This window comes from Cucurbita pepo, chromosome 11 (assembly GCF_057944985.1).
Source record: "Cucurbita pepo subsp. pepo isolate OVF chromosome 11, ASM5794498v1, whole genome shotgun sequence".
Taxonomy (NCBI): Eukaryota; Viridiplantae; Streptophyta; class Magnoliopsida; order Cucurbitales; family Cucurbitaceae; genus Cucurbita; species Cucurbita pepo.
Genome location: NC_141808.1, coordinates 13642434 through 13665448, shown reverse-complemented (window position 1 = coordinate 13665448; position 23015 = coordinate 13642434). Strand labels below are relative to the sequence as shown.

Here is a 23015-nt window from a genome sequence, read left to right as displayed (position 1 = left end):
AGATTTGAAGCCTCGAAAAATCACGTAACGAAAGACTCAATGACTCTTGGTCCAGCGAAAACAGTCCGTCGGACCAATCAACCTAGACCTCTGATACCAAGTTTAGTTCATAAATTTCTTGGCTGAATCAAGCATGCAACGTGCTCACAATCATTCCACCCTAGTCCTTGTTGATTCCGACAAGTATTTCTTCAATAAAAGTCCAAAACGATTAATTACACGCTCAATGTGTGTTCGAGGGCACGGCTCTCGGGCTTACCAAGCTCTAGAGCTCTTAAACTCTCTCGTAGAGGTCTAAAATGAATCGAGATTATAAAACAAAAATAAAAATTTCAAATATGGCGTCGCCCAGACTTGAACTGGAGACCTTCAGTGTGTTAGACTGACGTGATAACCAACTACACCACGACACCGTTGGGAGCCTCCCCAGAAGGTCGGACAACCATAGAGTTAAGCCCAAGCTTCCTAGAGCCTATTGAAAAGCCCGTGGAAACCTCAGCTAGGAACTGGATGCGATGAGAGCCTACAAGTAGGCTGCTTACCGAGTACTTTGTTTTACTCGCCGCATTTTAGATTTCTTTTTCAGGTCTTCGCTAGCTGTCGCTCGAGGTGGGGGAGCGTTTGCGAGCTGCATTGTCACTTGAGGGTCGTTTGTGAGTGTCGACCCGGTCTGTGTACTTTGGGTCTTTTATATTTCGTTCGAAATAGTATCCCGAACCCTTTCCCCGTCTGTAACAAGCCTTTAGCAACGCATGTTTGTATTGCTTTTCAATTTGTTTTAGTGGTGGCGTTGTTTGATTTTAAATTGCATTATTTTAATGTCTAATTTAATTTTGCTTTTATTTTTATTTTCCTTTCTTTTTGTCATTTCCGTCACGGTTTGAGATTTGAAGCCTCGAAAAATCACGTAACGAAAGACTCAATGACTCTTGGTCCAGCGAAAACAGTCCGTCGGACCAATCAACCTAGACCTCTGATACCAAGTTTAGTTCATAAATTTCTTGGCTGAATCAAGCATGCAACGTGCTCACAATCATTCCACCCTAGTCCTTGTTGATTCCGACAAGTATTTCTTCAATAAAAGTCCAAAACGATTAATTACACGCTCAATGTGTGTTCGAGGGCACGGCTCTCGGGCTTACCAAGCTCTAGAGCTCTTAAACTCTCTCGTAGAGGTCTAAAATGAATCGAGATTATAAAACAAAAATAAAAATTTCAAATATGGCGTCGCCCAGACTTGAACTGGAGACCTTCAGTGTGTTAGACTGACGTGATAACCAACTACACCACGACACCGTTGGGAGCCTCCCCAGAAGGTCGGACAACCATAGAGTTAAGCCCAAGCTTCCTAGAGCCTATTGAAAAGCCCGTGGAAACCTCAGCTAGGAACTGGATGCGATGAGAGCCTACAAGTAGGCTGCTTACCGAGTACTTTGTTTTACTCGCCGCATTTTAGATTTCTTTTTCAGGTCTTCGCTAGCTGTCGCTCGAGGTGGGGGAGCGTTTGCGAGCTGCATTGTCACTTGAGGGTCGTTTGTGAGTGTCGACCCGGTCTGTGTACTTTGGGTCTTTTATATTTCGTTCGAAATAGTATCCCGAACCCTTTCCCCGTCTGTAACAAGCCTTTAGCAACGCATGTTTGTATTGCTTTTCAATTTGTTTTAGTGGTGGCGTTGTTTGATTTTAAATTGCATTATTTTAATGTCTAATTTAATTTTGCTTTTATTTTTATTTTCCTTTCTTTTTGTCATTTCCGTCACGGTTTGAGATTTGAAGCCTCGAAAAATCACGTAACGAAAGACTCAATGACTCTTGGTCCAGCGAAAACAGTCCGTCGGACCAATCAACCTAGACCTCTGATACCAAGTTTAGTTCATAAATTTCTTGGCTGAATCAAGCATGCAACGTGCTCACAATCATTCCACCCTAGTCCTTGTTGATTCCGACAAGTATTTCTTCAATAAAAGTCCAAAACGATTAATTACACGCTCAATGTGTGTTCGAGGGCACGGCTCTCGGGCTTACCAAGCTCTAGAGCTCTTAAACTCTCTCGTAGAGGTCTAAAATGAATCGAGATTATAAAACAAAAATAAAAATTTCAAATATGGCGTCGCCCAGACTTGAACTGGAGACCTTCAGTGTGTTAGACTGACGTGATAACCAACTACACCACGACACCGTTGGGAGCCTCCCCAGAAGGTCGGACAACCATAGAGTTAAGCCCAAGCTTCCTAGAGCCTATTGAAAAGCCCGTGGAAACCTCAGCTAGGAACTGGATGCGATGAGAGCCTACAAGTAGGCTGCTTACCGAGTACTTTGTTTTACTCGCCGCATTTTAGATTTCTTTTTCAGGTCTTCGCTAGCTGTCGCTCGAGGTGGGGGAGCGTTTGCGAGCTGCATTGTCACTTGAGGGTCGTTTGTGAGTGTCGACCCGGTCTGTGTACTTTGGGTCTTTTATATTTCGTTCGAAATAGTATCCCGAACCCTTTCCCCGTCTGTAACAAGCCTTTAGCAACGCATGTTTGTATTGCTTTTCAATTTGTTTTAGTGGTGGCGTTGTTTGATTTTAAATTGCATTATTTTAATGTCTAATTTAATTTTGCTTTTATTTTTATTTTCCTTTCTTTTTGTCATTTCCGTCACGGTTTGAGATTTGAAGCCTCGAAAAATCACGTAACGAAAGACTCAATGACTCTTGGTCCAGCGAAAACAGTCCGTCGGACCAATCAACCTAGACCTCTGATACCAAGTTTAGTTCATAAATTTCTTGGCTGAATCAAGCATGCAACGTGCTCACAATCATTCCACCCTAGTCCTTGTTGATTCCGACAAGTATTTCTTCAATAAAAGTCCAAAACGATTAATTACACGCTCAATGTGTGTTCGAGGGCACGGCTCTCGGGCTTACCAAGCTCTAGAGCTCTTAAACTCTCTCGTAGAGGTCTAAAATGAATCGAGATTATAAAACAAAAATAAAAATTTCAAATATGGCGTCGCCCAGACTTGAACTGGAGACCTTCAGTGTGTTAGACTGACGTGATAACCAACTACACCACGACACCGTTGGGAGCCTCCCCAGAAGGTCGGACAACCATAGAGTTAAGCCCAAGCTTCCTAGAGCCTATTGAAAAGCCCGTGGAAACCTCAGCTAGGAACTGGATGCGATGAGAGCCTACAAGTAGGCTGCTTACCGAGTACTTTGTTTTACTCGCCGCATTTTAGATTTCTTTTTCAGGTCTTCGCTAGCTGTCGCTCGAGGTGGGGGAGCGTTTGCGAGCTGCATTGTCACTTGAGGGTCGTTTGTGAGTGTCGACCCGGTCTGTGTACTTTGGGTCTTTTATATTTCGTTCGAAATAGTATCCCGAACCCTTTCCCCGTCTGTAACAAGCCTTTAGCAACGCATGTTTGTATTGCTTTTCAATTTGTTTTAGTGGTGGCGTTGTTTGATTTTAAATTGCATTATTTTAATGTCTAATTTAATTTTGCTTTTATTTTTATTTTCCTTTCTTTTTGTCATTTCCGTCACGGTTTGAGATTTGAAGCCTCGAAAAATCACGTAACGAAAGACTCAATGACTCTTGGTCCAGCGAAAACAGTCCGTCGGACCAATCAACCTAGACCTCTGATACCAAGTTTAGTTCATAAATTTCTTGGCTGAATCAAGCATGCAACGTGCTCACAATCATTCCACCCTAGTCCTTGTTGATTCCGACAAGTATTTCTTCAATAAAAGTCCAAAACGATTAATTACACGCTCAATGTGTGTTCGAGGGCACGGCTCTCGGGCTTACCAAGCTCTAGAGCTCTTAAACTCTCTCGTAGAGGTCTAAAATGAATCGAGATTATAAAACAAAAATAAAAATTTCAAATATGGCCTCGCCCAAACTTGAACTGGAGACCTTCAGTGTGTTAGACTGACGTGATAACCAACTACACCACGACACCGTTGGGAGCCTCCCCAGAAGGTCGGACAACCATAGAGTTAAGCCCAAGCTTCCTAGAGCCTATTGAAAAGCCCGTGGAAACCTCAGCTAGGAACTGGATGCGATGAGAGCCTACAAGTAGGCTGCTTACCGAGTACTTTGTTTTACTCGCCGCATTTTAGATTTCTTTTTCAGGTCTTCGCTAGCCGTCGCTCGAGGTGGGGGAGCGTTTGCGAGCTGCATTGTCACTTGAGGGTCGTTTGTGAGTGTCGACCCGGTCTGTGTACTTTGGGTCTTTTATATTTCGTTCGAAATAGTATCCCGAACCCTTTCCCCGTCTGTAACAAGCCTTTAGCAACGCATGTTTGTATTGCTTTTCAATTTGTTTTAGTGGTGGCGTTGTTTGATTTTAAATTGCATTATTTTAATGTCTAATTTAATTTTGCTTTTATTTTTATTTTCCTTTCTTTTTGTCATTTCCGTCACGGTTTGAGATTTGAAGCCTCGAAAAATCACGTAACGAAAGACTCAATGACTCTTGGTCCAGCGAAAACAGTCCGTCGGACCAATCAACCTAGACCTCTGATACCAAGTTTAGTTCATAAATTTCTTGGCTGAATCAAGCATGCAACGTGCTCACAATCATTCCACCCTAGTCCTTGTTGATTCCGACAAGTATTTCTTCAATAAAAGTCCAAAACGATTAATTACACGCTCAATGTGTGTTCGAGGGCACGGCTCTCGGGCTTACCAAGCTCTAGAGCTCTTAAACTCTCTCGTAGAGGTCTAAAATGAATCGAGATTATAAAACAAAAATAAAAATTTCAAATATGGCCTCGCCCAAACTTGAACTGGAGACCTTCAGTGTGTTAGACTGACGGGATAACCAACTACACCACGACACCATTGGGAGCCTCCCCAGAAGGTCGGACAACCATAGAGTTAAGCCCAAGCTTCCTAGAGCCTATTGAAAAGCCCGTGGAAACCTCAGCTAGGAACTAGATGCGATGAGAGCCTACAAGTAGGCTGCTTACCGAGTACTTTGTTTTACTCGCCGCATTTTAGATTTCTTTTTCAGGTCTTCGCTAGCCGTCGCTCGAGGTGGGGGAGCGTTTGCGAGCTGCATTGTCACTTGAGGGTCGTTTGTGAGTGTCGACCCGGTCTGTGTACTTTGGGTCTTTTATATTTCGTTCGAAATAGTATCCCGAACCCTTTCCCCGTCTGTAACAAGCCTTTAGCAACGCATGTTTGTATTGCTTTTCAATTTGTTTTAGTGGTGGCGTTGTTTGATTTTAAATTGCATTATTTTAATGTCTAATTTAATTTTGCTTTTATTTTTATTTTCCTTTCTTTTTGTCATTTCCGTCACGGTTTGAGATTTGAAGCCTCGAAAAATCACGTAACGAAAGACTCAATGACTCTTGGTCCAGCGAAAACAGTCCGTCGGACCAATCAACCTAGACCTCTGATACCAAGTTTAGTTCATAAATTTCTTGGCTGAATCAAGCATGCAACGTGCTCACAATCATTCCACCCTAGTCCTTGTTGATTCCGACAAGTATTTCTTCAATAAAAGTCCAAAACGATTAATTACACGCTCAATGTGTGTTCGAGGGCACGGCTCTCGGGCTTACCAAGCTCTAGAGCTCTTAAACTCTCTCGTAGAGGTCTAAAATGAATCGAGATTATAAAACAAAAATAAAAATTTCAAATATGGCGTCGCCCAGACTTGAACTGGAGACCTTCAGTGTGTTAGACTGACGTGATAACCAACTACACCACGACACCGTTGGGAGCCTCCCCAGAAGGTCGGACAACCATAGAGTTAAGCCCAAGCTTCCTAGAGCCTATTGAAAAGCCCGTGGAAACCTCAGCTAGGAACTAGATGCGATGAGAGCCTACAAGTAGGCTGCTTACCGAGTACTTTGTTTTACTCGCCGCATTTTAGATTTCTTTTTCAGGTCTTCGCTAGCCGTCGCTCGAGGTGGGGGAGCGTTTGCGAGCTGCATTGTCACTTGAGGGTCGTTTGTGAGTGTCGACCCGGTCTGTGTACTTTGGGTCTTTTATATTTCGTTCGAAATAGTATCCCGAACCCTTTCCCCGTCTGTAACAAGCCTTTAGCAACGCATGTTTGTATTGCTTTTCAATTTGTTTTAGTGGTGGCGTTGTTTGATTTTAAATTGCATTATTTTAATGTCTAATTTAATTTTGCTTTTATTTTTATTTTCCTTTCTTTTTGTCATTTCCGTCACGGTTTGAGATTTGAAGCCTCGAAAAATCACGTAACGAAAGACTCAATGACTCTTGGTCCAGCGAAAACAGTCCGTCGGACCAATCAACCTCTGATACCAAGTTTAGTTCATAAATTTCTTGGCTGAATCAAGCATGCAACGTGCTCACAATCATTCCACCCTAGTCCTTGTTGATTCCGACAAGTATTTCTTCAATAAAAGTCCAAAACGATTAATTACACGCTCAATGTGTGTTCGAGGGCACGGCTCTCGGGCTTACCAAGCTCTAGAGCTCTTAAACTCTCTCGTAGAGGTCTAAAATGAATCGAGATTATAAAACAAAAATAAAAATTTCAAATATGGCATCGCCCAAACTTGAACTGGAGACCTTCAGTGTGTTAGACTGACGGGATAACCAACTACACCACGACACCATTGGGAGCCTCCCCAGAAGGTCGGACAACCATAGAGTTAAGCCCAAGCTTCCTAGAGCCTATTGAAAAGCCCGTGGAAACCTCAGCTAGGAACTAGATGCGATGAGAGCCTACAAGTAGGCTGCTTACCGAGTACTTTGTTTTACTCGCCGCATTTTAGATTTCTTTTTCAGGTCTTCGCTAGCTGTCGCTCGAGGTGGGGGAGCGTTTGCGAGCTGCATTGTCACTTGAGGGTCGTTTGTGAGTGTCGACCCGGTCTGTGTACTTTGGGTCTTTTATATTTCGTTCGAAATAGTATCCCGAACCCTTTCCCCGTCTGTAACAAGCCTTTAGCAACGCATGTTTGTATTGCTTTTCAATTTGTTTTAGTGGTGGCGTTGTTTGATTTTAAATTGCATTATTTTAATGTCTAATTTAATTTTGCTTTTATTTTTATTTTCCTTTCTTTTTGTCATTTCCGTCACGGTTTGAGATTTGAAGCCTCGAAAAATCACGTAACGAAAGACTCAATGACTCTTGGTCCAGCGAAAACAGTCCGTCGGACCAATCAACCTAGACCTCTGATACCAAGTTTAGTTCATAAATTTCTTGGCTGAATCAAGCATGCAACGTGCTCACAATCATTCCACCCTAGTCCTTGTTGATTCCGACAAGTATTTCTTCAATAAAAGTCCAAAACGATTAATTACACGCTCAATGTGTGTTCGAGGGCACGGCTCTCGGGCTTACCAAGCTCTAGAGCTCTTAAACTCTCTCGTAGAGGTCTAAAATGAATCGAGATTATAAAACAAAAATAAAAATTTCAAATATGGCCTCGCCCAAACTTGAACTGGAGACCTTCAATGTGTTAGACTGACGGGATAACCAACTACACCACGACACCATTGGGAGCCTCCCCAGAAGGTCGGACAACCATAGAGTTAAGCCCAAGCTTCCTAGAGCCTATTGAAAAGCCCGTGGAAACCTCAGCTAGGAACTAGATGCGATGAGAGCCTACAAGTAGGCTGCTTACCGAGTACTTTGTTTTACTCGCCGCATTTTAGATTTCTTTTTCAGGTCTTCGCTAGCTGTCGCTCGAGGTGGGGGAGCGTTTGCGAGCTGCATTGTCACTTGAGGGTCGTTTGTGAGTGTCGACCCGGTCTGTGTACTTTGGGTCTTTTATATTTCGTTCGAAATAGTATCCCGAACCCTTTCCCCGTCTGTAACAAGCCTTTAGCAACGCATGTTTGTATTGCTTTTCAATTTGTTTTAGTGGTGGCGTTGTTTGATTTTAAATTGCATTATTTTAATGTCTAATTTAATTTTGCTTTTATTTTTATTTTCCTTTCTTTTTGTCATTTCCGTCACGGTTTGAGATTTGAAGCCTCGAAAAATCACGTAACGAAAGACTCAATGACTCTTGGTCCAGCGAAAACAGTCCGTCGGACCAATCAACCTCTGATACCAAGTTTAGTTCATAAATTTCTTGGCTGAATCAAGCATGCAACGTGCTCACAATCATTCCACCCTAGTCCTTGTTGATTCCGACAAGTATTTCTTCAATAAAAGTCCAAAACGATTAATTACACGCTCAATGTGTGTTCGAGGGCACGGCTCTCGGGCTTACCAAGCTCTAGAGCTCTTAAACTCTCTCGTAGAGGTCTAAAATGAATCGAGATTATAAAACAAAAATAAAAATTTCAAATATGGCATCGCCCAAACTTGAACTGGAGACCTTCAGTGTGTTAGACTGACGGGATAACCAACTACACCACGACACCATTGGGAGCCTCCCCAGAAGGTCGGACAACCATAGAGTTAAGCCCAAGCTTCCTAGAGCCTATTGAAAAGCCCGTGGAAACCTCAGCTAGGAACTAGATGCGATGAGAGCCTACAAGTAGGCTGCTTACCGAGTACTTTGTTTTACTCGCCGCATTTTAGATTTCTTTTTCAGGTCTTCGCTAGCTGTCGCTCGAGGTGGGGGAGCGTTTGCGAGCTGCATTGTCACTTGAGGGTCGTTTGTGAGTGTCGACCCGGTCTGTGTACTTTGGGTCTTTTATATTTCGTTCGAAATAGTATCCCGAACCCTTTCCCCGTCTGTAACAAGCCTTTAGCAACGCATGTTTGTATTGCTTTTCAATTTGTTTTAGTGGTGGCGTTGTTTGATTTTAAATTGCATTATTTTAATGTCTAATTTAATTTTGCTTTTATTTTTATTTTCCTTTCTTTTTGTCATTTCCGTCACGGTTTGAGATTTGAAGCCTCGAAAAATCACGTAACGAAAGACTCAATGACTCTTGGTCCAGCGAAAACAGTCCGTCGGACCAATCAACCTAGACCTCTGATACCAAGTTTAGTTCATAAATTTCTTGGCTGAATCAAGCATGCAACGTGCTCACAATCATTCCACCCTAGTCCTTGTTGATTCCGACAAGTATTTCTTCAATAAAAGTCCAAAACGATTAATTACACGCTCAATGTGTGTTCGAGGGCACGGCTCTCGGGCTTACCAAGCTCTAGAGCTCTTAAACTCTCTCGTAGAGGTCTAAAATGAATCGAGATTATAAAACAAAAATAAAAATTTCAAATATGGCCTCGCCCAAACTTGAACTGGAGACCTTCAGTGTGTTAGACTGACGGGATAACCAACTACACCACGACACCATTGGGAGCCTCCCCAGAAGGTCGGACAACCATAGAGTTAAGCCCAAGCTTCCTAGAGCCTATTGAAAAGCCCGTGGAAACCTCTGCTAGGAACTAGATGCGATGAGAGCCTACAAGTAGGCTGCTTACCGAGTACTTTGTTTTACTCGCCGCATTTTGGATTTGAAGCCTCGAAAAATCACGTTACGAAAGACTCAATGACTCTTGACCGGCGCCGCGAAGACTAATTTGTCTGTGATACCACTTGATGTCTTTTGAATCGCCGTGATTGGAAATAATTTGATGGAGGAGAAATATCCGAAGAAAATTTGTTGGAAGAAAAATAAGAAAGGGTAGAAAATGAGAGAATAAGAGTTTGATTTTGCTGAAAAAGATTTGTTTCTATTTAAATAACTACTCATTTGAGTAAAAAGGTCAAAAAAAAAAAAAAAAAAAAAACTGAATAATGAAAATAGCAGGCTTTGATCTAACATTCCTCCTGTTTCCTATGTGGAGGGAACCACCGGGTATATGAGTGCCTAAAGAAGGCATCACTACCTGCATTCCAAGCGGCATTAGACGTAGACTCAGACGCAAAATGAGAGGGAGAAGAAGTTGAAAAAGTGCTGAACACAGAAACTCCTCGGATGGGAGCCCTAAAGTTCCTATTTGCACTCCAAAAGAAGATTGGAGAGCAAAGAGAGCCGACTGAAAAAGGTCTCATGTACGTGGAAGCATGGGTGAATCACAAATTGGCTAAGAATACGATGGTTGATTCAAGAGCCACCCATAACTTCATGACCGAGACTGAAGCGAATCGGTTGAACATCGAGACTCGGGGAAGATGAAGGTCGTCAACTCTATGGCCCTACCGATCCTCGGAATAGCGAGAAAGACTACCCTAAAGTTAGGAACATGGAGTAGTCTAGTGGACTTTGTGATCATCAAAATGGACGACTTTGATGTGGTACTCGGGATGGAATTCCTATTCGAACATAAAGTGATCCCCATGCTTTGTCAAAATGCCTAGTAAATACAGGATCAACCCCTACTGTTGTCCAGACAAGCATCAAATAACCTGATGGAATCAAGATGATTTCAGCTCTCCAATTTAAACGGGGTCTTTCACTTAACGAACCAACGTTCATGGTCATCCCTGTGGTTGAAACTGAAAGAACAGTTAAATTGGTTCCCATAGAAATACAACACGTACTAAAGGAGTACAACGAAGTAATACCAAAGAGTCTACCAAAGACCTTACCACCTCGTCGGGGCATAGACCACGAGATCGAACTGATGCCTAAGTCGAAACCCCAGCAAAGAATGCCTACAGAATGGCTCCACCTAAGTTAGCGGAGCTACGGAAGCAACTGGATGAACTACTTACTGCTTGGTTTATCAGACCTGCGAAAGCTCCCAACGGAGCCCCGGTGTTGTTTCAGAAGAAGAAGGATGGGAGTCTTCGCCTATGCATAGACTACCGCGCCCTAAATAAAATCACTGTAAAAAATAAATACCCTTTGCCCATCATTACAGACTTGTTTGATCGACTACATGGTGCAAAGTACTTCTCAAAACTCGACTTATGGTTGGGATATTATCAAGTTCGGATTGCCGAGGGAGATGAACCCAAAACGACTTGTGTCACTAGATATGGGCCTTTGAATTCTTAGTCATGTCTTTTGGTCTCACTAATGCCCCTGCCACATTTTGCACACTAACGAACCAAGTCTTCCAAAAGTACATCGATAAATTCGTGGTAGTCTACTTGGACAACATAGTGGTTTACAGCTCCACCATGGAAGAGAATCAAACCCACCTTCGGTTAGTTTTCGAAAATTTGAGAGAACGCCAACTATATGTGAAGAGGGAAAAATGCACATTTGCGCAACAATGAATCGACTTTCTTAGACATGTAATAGAAGCAGGCATGGTAGGTATGGAAGAGGAGAAAGCCAAAGCCATCAAGGATTGGAAGACTCCCTCCTCAGTGACAGAAGTACGCTCCTTCCTTGGGTTAGCAAACTATTATTGGCGGTTTGTTGAAGAATTCTTGAAGCGCGCAGGTCCCTTGATTGAGCTACTAAAGAAGGGAAACAAGTGGAGTTGGACACCACGCAGTCAAGAAGCCTTCGACAACTTAAAGAACACCATGATGGAAGGGCCAGTTCTGGGGATTGTCGACGTGACAAAACCTTTTGAAGTCGAAACGGATGCGTTAGACTTCACCCTAGGGGCGTCCTACTGCAGGAGGGACACCCCATTGCATACGAGAGTTGGAAGTTAAATGAGGCAGAAAGAAGGTATGCAGCATCTGAGGAAGAAATGCTGGCAGTAGTCCACTGTTTACGAGCTTCGAGGCAGTACCTCCTCGAAGCTAAGTTTGTAGTCAAGACAGACAACAGTTCCATATGTCACTTCTTTGACCAACTCAAGTTATCGTCGAGACAAGTGCGTTGGTAAGAATGTGTAGCCAAATTCGACTTTCAGTTCGAACACAGGCCAGGTAAAGCATACCAAGCTGCAGATGTCTTAAGTCGGAAGAGCGAACATGCAGGCCTATGCATGTTAGCTCATCTACAAGCAAGTAAGCTGAGCGGAATGATACGAGAAAGTATTGAAGAACACCTAGCCAAAGACCCGGCCGCCCAGGCCATCATGTAGCTAGTTAGAGAGGGGAAGACTCGCCCGTTTTGGGTCAAGGACAATTTACTCTTCACCAAGGGAAATCGTCTTTATGTTCCCTGTTCGAGGAACATGAGGAGACTCTTACTTAAAGAATGCCATGACACACCATGGGCAGGCCACAACGGGTGGCAAAGAACCTATGCCCTCCTAAAAATGGAGTACTATTGGCCGAACCTCCGCGACGATGCGACACAGTTTACAAAGACTTGTCTTATCTACCAACAAAACAAGGTTGAAGAAAACAAAATTGCGGGACTACTAGAACCATTACCGGTCCCTTCCCGACCATGAAAAAGTATTTCTCTAGATTTTATCACACACCTCCCCAAGGTAGGAGAAATGAAGTCCATCTTGGTCATCATCGTCAGGTTCTCCAAATATGCCACATTCATCCCAACTCCCAAGTCATGCTCTACTGAAGCGACTGTAGAACTATTCTTTCGACACATAGTCAAGTTGTGGGGCATTTCCGCTAGTATTATAAGCGATCACGATCCAAGATTCACATGAACATTTTGGATTGAGTTGTTCAAGCTATTGGGGTCGAGCCTAAACATCTCTTTGAGTTATCACCCCCAAACTGACGGACAAACTGAAAAGTTTAACAGTATGCATGAGGATTTCTTATGTCATTTCATCGATGCACGATAGAAGAACTGGGTACAGATGCTTGATGTAGCTCAGGTTAGCTTCAATTACCAACAAAGCTCGTCGACAAGAAAAATCCCTTTTGAAATAGTATGTGGTAGACAACCACTTATGCCCCATGTTATTGACCACCTGTATGCTGGTAGAAGCCCTCAAGCATACAATTTCACGAAAGAGTGGAAGCAAACCTCAGAAATAGCACGAATGTACTTGGAGATAGCCCCACGAAGAATGAAAAAGTGGGCAGACCAAAAACAAAGATCATTAGAGTTTCAAGCTAGTGACCAAGTTATGATCAAGCTGAGATCAGAATAATTTAGATTCCGTGGGAATCGAGACCAACGACTAGAGCGAAAATTTGAGGGACCAATTGAAGTCATTGAGAAAGTCGGAAGGACTTCATATCGTCTCCAACTACCTACATGGATGAGAATTCACCCCATCATCCATGTAAGTAACCTAAAACCGTATCATCCAGACAACGACGACCATCAACGCAACCAAGTGACACGACCACCAGTGACGATGAAGGACTCGAGTAAAAAGGAAGTAGAAGAGATTTTAGCCGAGCGAACTTGTCTCATTGGCAAACCAAAGTGCAACTTATAAGAATTTTGGAAAGAACTTCCAGAAGAAGAAACCAGTTGGGAAAGTGCCAACGACCTAAAGACAGCCACACCTCAGATTGCAGAGTTCGAAGAAATGAGACTGTTGACAGGAACGTCAACCAATTAAGTGGGGGAGGATGTCACGGTCATGCTTGTCCAAGACGTGTTTCCCATGGTCGCATGCCCGTTACACACCGAAACTCTTTGCCTTGTACTACTTTACCGCTTTCTTTTATTGCTTTCATGTTGTACTATTTCTTTCTTGTTTTCTTTAAGAGTATGACGTTTTGGCGATATCATAGCTACGCCTAGTAGACATGAAATGCCTCAAAATGTACTATGGGGGGATGTGACTAGTTGTCAAATTCTCCCTACCTAAAAAGTTATATAATGTTTAAGCCGTTGTTGTTGCCTTTTTGCTTGCATGCTATATAACACCACTCTCGATCTCTTTCTCATTTTTGCTTTCAAAACTCTCTTTATAAAACCTCTCTCCCTCGCTTTCTAAAATCTTCTCTTGAAATCGAGGCCTAAGGTTTGAATACACGTTGCCCAATCGTAGGCAACGTGATCCAAAGTTGGCTTGACTCACTCAGTGCTGGGAGTGAGTGCCGCACAATCGCCAAATCCACTGCCAAGAAACAGCAATTGTGACACAGGGTATCTCATCTAGATGAGAGAACATGAGGCTACACTTGACATCCTGCTAAGAAAACATGGTGCAGGGCATCCCACCTAGAAGAGGAAAACATGGGCCTTGAAAGCACCGCATGGTGTCGGGGCATGGGTCACATTAGACATGATTAAAGTATTTCATAGCATTCTTGAGTTTCTATGTTTGAGCACCTTGATCTCTTATCCTTGAGTAGTACTTAGCATTCTCTTATCTAGGTAGTAGCAGAGCTTGTGTAGTATTATTTTTTGTTCTCAATCTTGTAAGTTTCTAAGGTCCATAATTTCTCGAGGCATAAGTGGTAACATACTTTCATAAACATATGAACCCAGAAACATGAGTTATTCTAAAGAGTCATAAAGCTATAATGAAATCTTATCTTGATTCCTATGTTTTCTTTAGAAGTTTCTTGGGTCCTAACTTAGTTTAGGTTTCCAACTTGAAATCTTGAACATACCTTCCTCTTCTTAGGACCAAGCCTTAAGACGTAGAAGTCATTTGAAGCATGTTTAAACCTTAAAACATCATAGGAAATCTTAGGGACATTTTGGTCATTTTACATACCTAACGTGTTTCAATTATTTTCAAACTTCACACCATTGCATAACATTGTGAAGTCATCTTAAAAAATAAATTAGATGACTTTAATAAATTATGTGTGACAAACCTTTTTAGGTGATTGAAATGAAAATTTAATGGGAAGTACAAATTTGATACAATTATCCAAATTTAGAACTTAAATGGATCCAATTGGAAGTTTATGATTTAAATGGGTAAGAGATGAAATTAAATGTTCTTTCTTTTTCCCTCAATTTTTATTCAATTCTGATAAGTCTAGAACGTTCCATTTAGGCGGTTCGGTTCGGACTAAAAGAGGTTGTGATCAGTGTGAGAGTCCTCTCCTCTCCTGCGACTCAACACTCCAAGCTTAACCTTCAAGTTCTCAAAATCCATGGATATGGAAATCGATGCCTCGAAAGATCTTCGTCTAATCAAAGATGAAGATCTTTTCAAAGCCGCAGAGACCGGCGATTCTTCCGCTTTCGCTGCCCTTGCACCACACCAGCTTTCTCAATCTCTCTCCCTGAGAAATGAGGATGGCCGCTCTCTTCTCCATGTTGCTGTCTCTTCAGGCCACGCCGATGTTAGTCTTGACCCAACTTTTCTTTGAATTAGTGAAATTCCAAACCAAAAAGCTCTCTCCCATGGCTTCTCTTGTAAATGAATTACAACTTGTGGTTTTATTTTTGGCATTGTTTTTGTTATTAGAAGAAATGACGACTTATCACCTTGTCAATTTGAAATGCGTAATGAAGTACCGACCATGACTTTGTTTAAGGCTTAAATTTGGATGTCTGTTGGCCTTATTTATACATTATTGGAATTCTTCGTAATGCACCAGGTGGTAAAGATACTAGCTACTGCTGATCAGTCTACAAAATTAATAAACTGTGCCGATGAGGAAGGTTGGGCACCGATTCATTCTACTGCTAGCATTGGGAGGTCTGATATTTTAGATATCTTGCTAAGCGGAGGTAAGTGAATTCTAAGATTTTCTGATGTTTTGTATATCTGGTTGCTTTTGTAGTGCTTTGAGTCGGCTAGTTTATGTACAAAGCTAAGTTGTTTAGCATACGGATGAATCTTACTATAGACTCTGCACTGTAGGCGAGTGTTGATTATTGGAGGTCTCTAGAAAAGGGGACCTTAGACTCTCACCTTCCATCTTCAAGATGCCCATGAAATTTGTTAAAACTGTCTAGTAATCAAACCATGACGTTTTTAATCTTCTTTTGTTATCATTAGTTTATTGGGTGTTGATAAAGACTGACTCTCACCTTCTAATTTGAACTTAAACATAAAAATGGATAGTGGAACGAGAGACCACTGGCACTAATGTTTGGAAGATCCTAGTATACTAGAAAGACCTCTTTTGGAGAATCAGCATCATGGACGGTTTTTCAGGCTATTCAGTACTAATTTCTAGATTTTCACATCGGGGACAAGGTGTTTCGGACAGGAGCAATTTTAGGTCTTTAATAGTGAAAGCTTATTATAGGAGGGTTGAAAGGGAAATGTATCCTTTTAAGTTAGCGTGAGGGTGAGAAAGTTTATGTGTTTGCTTAAAGGGAGAATAGAAGGCCTCTTGAATTGGCTTAGTTGATTGTTGTATGGTGCCCAAGTCACCTTTTGTCTACACAGTAGAAAATTACCAGCATTTGTACCTGCCATAGCATGAAGTATGAGATTTTTAGGCCACAATTATAAACTTCTATATTAGAAAGGGTAAAAAGGTAAAGCAAAAGAAAGTTAGTTAGAATGAGAAGACGCTTTGCCTTTCAGAGCTAGTAGGTAGGAGGGGGAAGGGATATGGTTATCTTGGGATTTGTAGTGCATTTTTAGTAGAGATTTCCTCTCTCAAGTTAGTCGAGCTTTGTATGGTGATATCGTTACTTTGTTCTCTACATTGCATACTTTAAATTTCTTGGATCTATGATATTGGTGTCAAAGCATGTTAATCCTGAGAAAGGGGTAGACGATGACGCATAAGCAACTAGAAGAGAGTATGGTAGGAAATCTAACATCGGTTCAAATAGGTGTTTCCTTGAAAGCCTAACAAAAACTTGGGTCCAGGGATATTTTGACGAGTAGTGGCACTTGCCGGTTGTGGAGTATGTGGTAGAATTGACAACCCTAGAACTCGACTCCGTGTGTATAGCGATTGAAGTTGTTATCCAAAAGTTCTAAACAATTATTCCAACTATTGATCAACTTTTCCCTCAATGATTAATTGACAATTAAATCCAACTCCTGGAGTGTGAACCACCCATCAATGTCAAGCCATACAGGTACACTTACGCTTAGAAGTTTGAAATTGATCGAAGAAATGTTAAATGGAGACATTACCATATACCAACCTGATACTCCTAGTGAAAAAAAAAAGGCAATAGTAGGAGGTTTTGTGTTGATTATAAGGCTCTACACTATCTGTTTGAGTATATAAGTCCATTATCCAAGGTGAATTTTCACTAAATGATTTCACTAACCCTTTGGACCTTTTTAGGTTGCGTCAGGTTATGAATGATGGGGTTTTGTTCCAAATGATTAGAGAAAGGACAGTGTTCCTTTAAGTCTGCAATTGATGGTCTATTGTCTATTTATGTGTTTTAAGAATCTTCGAAGGAAGTTGAGGCGATGCCCAAGTTTACAACCCAACAAGAGATGAAGGAACCTAATTTGTTGGCAGAGGAAAATAGAACTGTTACAAATCAACAATGTTTAGAGGTTGAAATGATTTTTCAAATGTGAATGTTGACACTGTAACTTTCATAATAGAGAAAGGAATTAATTTTGAATCAAAATTTGATATGTTTAATGCAAATATTTTGTACCATGAAATGCCTTTACGGGAATCAGAGAGGTTAATGAATCACTTTCATCCCATGGATTCATTAGTTCTAATATGAAGTTTTTTGTTTTGCCTTCGGTTGTTAAAGATGCAAAGAGGGAAGATATCGTTTTGGTGAACAGTTCACAAAATTTTACGTCTAGAAATAAATACCATGCTCCTTTGTATTCTCAAAATCGTGTTAGGGGTTTGGTTCTTCACTGCTCTAATGGTGATGTTTAATTTAGCACTCAAATTCGCCATTACGATCCTGACAACATCAAGGGCAATCTTTACGTCTTTAGAAAGATATGAGAACATCTAAACCATTGCTTTCGGGGAGTTGTCTAAACCTTTGACGCACTCTTCCACGTGGGCAATAGACTTTGTTGAGCTATCCCCATGCTCGAAGCCAAAATTAGCTAATGTGACTTTTTCTTCTAAATTAGCCAATGATCATTACCTAAATTAGCCAATGTAACTTTTTCTTCTAGGGTCTCAATTTTGGCATTGTTGGGAGGGAGTCCTACATTGGCTAATTTAGGTAATGATCATGGGTTTATAAGTAAGGAATACATTTTCATTGATATGAAGCCTTTTGGGGAAGCCCAAAGCAAACCCATGAGAGCTTATGCTCGAAGTGGACAATACTATACCATTGTGGAGAGTCGTGATTTCTAACATGGTTGGAGAGTCATGTCCTTAACTTAGCCATGTCAATGGAATCCTCAAATGTCGAACAAAGAAGTTGTGAGCCTCGAAGATATAGTCAAAAGTGATTCAAGTATTGAACAAAGGGTGTACTTTGTTTGAGGACTCCAGTAAAAGGAGTCGAGTCTCAGTTAAGGGGAGGTTGTTCGAGAACTCCATAAGCCTCAGGGGAGGCTCTATAGTGTACTTTGTTCGAGGGGAGGATTGTTGAGGATTGTTGGGAGGGAGTCCCACGTTGGCTAATTTAGGGAATGATCATGGGTTTATAAGTAAGGAATATATCTCGATTGGTATGAGACCTTTTGGGGAAGCGGACAATATCATATCATTATGGAGAGTCGTGATTCCTAACACTCAATCCTTCCATCATCTCTTGGATGGGCATCCTATCTAGGGACAATTTAATACATGTATGCAAGATTCCAACTACCAAACATTGTTAGGGACTTCTTGCAAGAGTACCTGCTTTCAATCTCGACTAACCGGTCAACAACGCTTGGTTGGTTCATTGATTGCATTGTCTGGCAACAACGCTTGGTTGGTTCATTGATTGCATTGTCTGGCCACCTTTTGTAGGAAGAAAGCTGATTCAAGTCCCTATGAGTTTCTTAAAAATAGGTTGAGTTTCTTAAAAATAGGTTGGTATATTTTCTGAGAGGACAACTCTCATGAAGTATTTGGTTTAGCTAAATTGTCTTTGGGAAAAAAAAAAATTCTTTTCTTTCGGTTGAATTGTAGAGGATGTATTTAAGAACTCGAATGAAAAACAAGGGCTTGGGTTTCCGGTCAATGAGATCTCAAAAGATTCTTTAAGTATTGTTGAAAAGTTGTCTTTTTCTTATTCTCAACGGGTTAAAAATGTTTAGCGGTGAAATTGGATTCCAGTGAGCTAATGGTTGTTTCTAGGTTATTTGCTCACAATAGTTGGAAGGAGATCAAAGATGCTTTGGAAGATCACTTTAAGGACTCTGATTCAATTAATCCTTTCATGCAAGCAAGATTTCACTAAATTTGAAGGATGGAAACTCATTTAAGACTTTTGATTATGAAGGTAAATGAAGACTCTATGGTGATTTAAATTTGCTTATTGAAATATGGTCTCGTGAAGAGCATAGTCGTCCAAATTTTATTGAAGGTTATGGTAGATGAATCTCCGTCAAGAACTTGTCTCTAACCTATTGAGATCATAGCACATTTAAAGCTCTCGACCCTAGGTATTTTCTACCTACTCATTGTGTCAGTTTCGGGTATAAGTACTCTTTTGTTGAAGATCGTTTGAAACTCCCTACTCGGTGGCGTAAAAGGAGTCTAGAACTCCTACCCTTTGGCGCCTCCTCGGAATAAAATGAGCCCCGCTCGAGGGACGACCAAAAAATGGGAGTGTACTGCATTGGGCAGAAGACAGAGTGGTTCTACCAGCCAAAACTCATCTATGTATTATTGTAACACCTACTGATGTACCTCATAATTGGGGTGTACGTTCCTGATAAATGCACACACTTGTAGTCATTTCAGCCTAATTTTAAACTGGTTAATGCAAGAACTACTTAACTTGCGGTTGTTGCAAAAGAAAACAGGCCCCCTTAACTAGTCATATCCATTTATGGAGATTCAGGATCTGAAGCTCAAATTAAAGGCGATTGAACTGAACCTTCCAAGTGCATCCCGTAGGAATCGAACCTACAAATTTTTCCCTTTATTAGTTCGCAATACTTTGTGGTTATTGTTTGAGTTTTCTTTGAAGCTAAGCTTTTGTTTGATAGGTCCTTTTTGTTTCTTGGTCATTCCCTTTTCTTTTATAATTTCTTTATGATCTTGTTTGCTTGTTTTTTTTTTTTTTTTTTTTTTTTTCTATTTTCTTTTCCCCTTCCTTTGGAGAGGAGTTGGTATCATTTGAATATTTTCCTTTTCATTATATCAGTGAGAAGTTGTTTCTTGTTTAAAAAGGGAAAAAAATTAATTTTTATCCAAGGTTAAAACACTACAAATTGGTGACTAAACAAGCTTGAATGTTTTAAGACATGCAACCTAAATACAAGGCTTGCAAAGGGGCAGAATGCTCTCTGGTGCAATTCTAAAGAGAAAACTCAACTTCAAATCATTCAACTCAACTGTGTGGAAACAAAAAGCTTTCCTTGGGTTTATATAGCCAATGGTCTTGACAACTTTTCTAAATTCCGTTTAATTCAAATAATTAAATCCTATGCTAGAAATGAAATAAATACTTTGAAAATAACAAAACTCAAAGATCTTTTAACAACTTGTAAAGTTTTGGTTGGTTGAAAAGTTAAATTAAAAATTTACGAAGGAACCATCAGAGCTCGTCTTTGGACCACAAAGTTCAAAAGATCTTTCAATGACAGAGAGGTCGAGTGGGGAGATTACTGATCTTGTTGGAGAAACGTCAACTATCTGCAGAAGAATTCTGGTAGTTGTTGGAAGGCAACCTTAAAGAGGACTGTCTTCATGGCTTCCTTTTTTCTCTTTTATTCAGTGGTCTAAACACTTAAATATCCAGCAAAGGAACCCCAATATTTCATTTCCTTTCGTGGTATTGCCTCTGCTAATAGAATGAGGAAGGCAGTAATAATGTCTTCCTGACTTACACTTCCACTAGCAGTATTGGGTATTGGTTGTTCCGTGTGTCCCCATCACTTGCCTTGTCTATGCTCTATCAAATATCTCTTGCTCATCACTCTCATGGCTCACCCTTCCAGAAGCAAGGGCAAGGGCATGGGCAAGGCGAAGGGCAGAGTCAAAGGCAACGCCAAAATTCTTTGGATTAATAGTATCTTTTCTATTTTATGTGAACTCTAGGTGGATAGAAATAGAAAAGCATTCCATGATAAGGATAGAAACTTTTGAGCTCTCTTGAGTTTAAACTTCTTTTCATTTGTCTATCTCTTGATAGTAATTTGTAAATATTATAATTTTTATACTTTTTGCCAACTAGTGAGTCGTTTTTATTCTCTTTTATTTGTGTCGGTTTCTTATTACCTTCATTCAAGAAAAATTTCTATGCGACTGTCGCACTCTTAACTATTTAACTATTAGATGCATGAGAAAGAAAGTAAAAGATGAACTAAAAAAAAATTAAAAGATGCTTTTGATGGTGCCTCTATCAGCCATGAGACCAACAACTACACTGTACCTACCTCCCCAATAAATTTTTCTTTTGCAGTCCCTATAATTGCCTCTTTCTTCGTATCTTTCTCCCCTAATTTAATTAAAAGCTTTGTTTGTTACATTTGAAAAGGAAAAAAAAAAAAAAGAAAAGAAAAGAGAGAGAAGGAAGAAAGATTATTCACTAGGTACTATACTCTTGTGAATGCGAGAATTAATATGTTTATGGAATTATCTATAATTCCGAAGCTGTCTTTTTCTCTCTTCATTTTTCTTCCTTTTAAAGCATTCCTCGCGATGTTTTGATATAGCCTATGCTCTCATAAAAGTCTTCAAATGAAATCTTACTCATAAGTCACAATTGAAATTGATTTTGATAGGGTATGTTACAAAAGCCAAAACCTTTCTTTTTTCTGGAATAGAGCCGCTGAGGAATTAAAACAAATGAACGATTAAACCAAAATTATTTAATAAATTCACTGCATCATATTTTCATGATATATCGTGTTTGATGAACACGATTTCTATACTTGAGATTTTTATATGCACGTGTTTATGTTCAAGACCTTTCATTTTTTTATCTTACAGGAGCCGATGTAAATTTGAAAAATAATGGTGGTCGCACTGCTCTTCATTATGCTTCGAGCAAAGGGTGGTTGAAGATTGCTGAAACTCTTATATCACATGGTGCCAAAATTAATCCAAAAGACAAGGCATGTCAGTCACCTCATATATAGTATTTTAAATTGCCTAAGCTTTATTTCAATTCAACATGTAGTTTGCAAGTACAGCTAGAGTTGAAAAGTCTTATTGTGTCATACTTGTGAATCATCTGATCAATATTGCTCATGGGAGCTGATGAATTGAACAAAAATTAGGTGGGCTGCACGCCGTTGCATCGAGCAGCTAGCACTGGGAACTCAGAATTGTGTGAGCTTCTGATCGAGGAAGGAGCAGAAGTTGATGCAACTGATAAAGCTGGTCAAACACCTCTTATGAACGCAGTAATTTGCGAAAACAAAGAGGTTATTTTGATTCTTATATAAATATATATATATATATATATATATATATATATATATATATATATATATTCCGAACTCTATGTTATAAGTTTTGCTTTAGTTAGATAAGTTTGTTTCTATCATCTGTTCTATGACGTTGGTTGTATATGACATCTTCGTTTGGCTGAAAGGGGCGTTGTGATTGATGATTAACGAGGCAAATAATCCTAATTTTCTATAAAATTGGTACCAACTTGAGCATAACTCAATTGGTTGGTTAAAACATATGCTCTCGGCTCAAAGGTAGAGGATCAAATCTCTCATTTCCATTTGTTAAACTCAATATTTTCTATTGAAGAGACATTTTTGGTAGTGCCAAAAGGAGAGAAAGTAGTATGCAATTTCAACCAACTTGTACTCTTGAGCCAAAAACTAGTGTTGTTATTTGTTTACAGTTAAAATAAATTACATATTTCAGCACGTTTTTAAACATCGGGCTATGTTTATTTTTTAGTTTTGTGATTAGCATTGGTGGATTAGATGTAGATATTGCTTGTGTTGTCGTGGTAGACAAATGTTATTACTAGTTGTGTAAGCTCAAGAGAAGATGTTTATTAATACTCTATGTTGATGTGTCTGACAGGTTGCTCTTCTTCTAATAAGACATGGAGCGGACGTGGATGTGGAAGACAGGGAAGGCTACACTGTTCTTGGTAGAGCTTCAAGCGACTTTAGGCCAACCCTGATTGATGCTGCCCAAACAATGCTTGAAGGATGATGAAAACGACGTCGTTGTTAACGCTGTACCAGGGGTTCCCTGTATTCACTCCTCTAGTTAATGAGAAAAGAAGGTTTCCAGTTCGGGTTCGAAATGCCAAAACCTGGCTCTTCATTTTCCCTTTTTTATTTTTTTATTTTTTTTTAAGCATTCTTATTGGAAAAAAATAATAATAATAATAACT

At 40.3% G+C, this 23015-nt stretch overlaps 1 protein-coding gene and 5 non-coding genes across 6 annotated transcripts; 1 reads left to right on the top strand and 5 right to left on the bottom strand.

Moving 5' to 3' along the window:
* Positions 1 to 339: 339 nt before the first annotated feature.
* Positions 340 to 413, bottom strand: TRNAV-AAC (transfer RNA valine (anticodon AAC)). The gene has a single exon. It is a non-coding gene; the product is annotated as a tRNA-Val (tRNA).
* An 809-nt stretch (positions 414 to 1222) lies between these two features.
* On the bottom strand, positions 1223 to 1296 carry TRNAV-AAC (transfer RNA valine (anticodon AAC)). Its single transcript has one exon. It is a non-coding gene; the product is annotated as a tRNA-Val (tRNA).
* An 809-nt stretch (positions 1297 to 2105) lies between these two features.
* Positions 2106 to 2179, bottom strand: TRNAV-AAC (transfer RNA valine (anticodon AAC)). The gene has a single exon. It is a non-coding gene; the product is annotated as a tRNA-Val (tRNA).
* Positions 2180 to 2988: 809 nt separating this feature from the next.
* TRNAV-AAC (transfer RNA valine (anticodon AAC)) lies at positions 2989 to 3062 on the bottom strand. Its single transcript has one exon. It is a non-coding gene; the product is annotated as a tRNA-Val (tRNA).
* A 2575-nt stretch (positions 3063 to 5637) lies between these two features.
* Positions 5638 to 5711, bottom strand: TRNAV-AAC (transfer RNA valine (anticodon AAC)). The gene has a single exon. It is a non-coding gene; the product is annotated as a tRNA-Val (tRNA).
* Positions 5712 to 14670: 8959 nt separating this feature from the next.
* Positions 14671 to 23015, top strand: LOC111804865 (Ankyrin repeat family protein). Its single transcript, XM_023689668.2, has 5 exons — positions 14671 to 14971; positions 15230 to 15362; positions 21638 to 21762; positions 21928 to 22074; positions 22697 to 23015. Exons 1-5 carry the CDS (start codon positions 14780 to 14782, stop codon positions 22829 to 22831), a joined length of 732 nt encoding a protein of 243 aa, XP_023545436.2. The 5' UTR covers positions 14671 to 14779; the 3' UTR covers positions 22832 to 23015.

What these genes read in the sequence shown, in the direction of transcription:
- LOC111804865 (XM_023689668.2), top strand. Translation starts at nt 14,780, where the DNA reads ATGGATATGGAAATCGATGCCTCGAAAGATCTTCGTCTAATCAAAGAT. An exon ending in AAATTAATCCAAAAGACAAG is followed by an intron (nt 21,763 to 21,927) that starts GCATGTCAGTCA and finishes AACAAAAATTAG; the next exon opens with GTGGGCTGCACGCCGTTGCA. An exon ending in TAATTTGCGAAAACAAAGAG is followed by an intron (nt 22,075 to 22,696) that starts GTTATTTTGATT and finishes TGTGTCTGACAG; the next exon opens with GTTGCTCTTCTTCTAATAAG.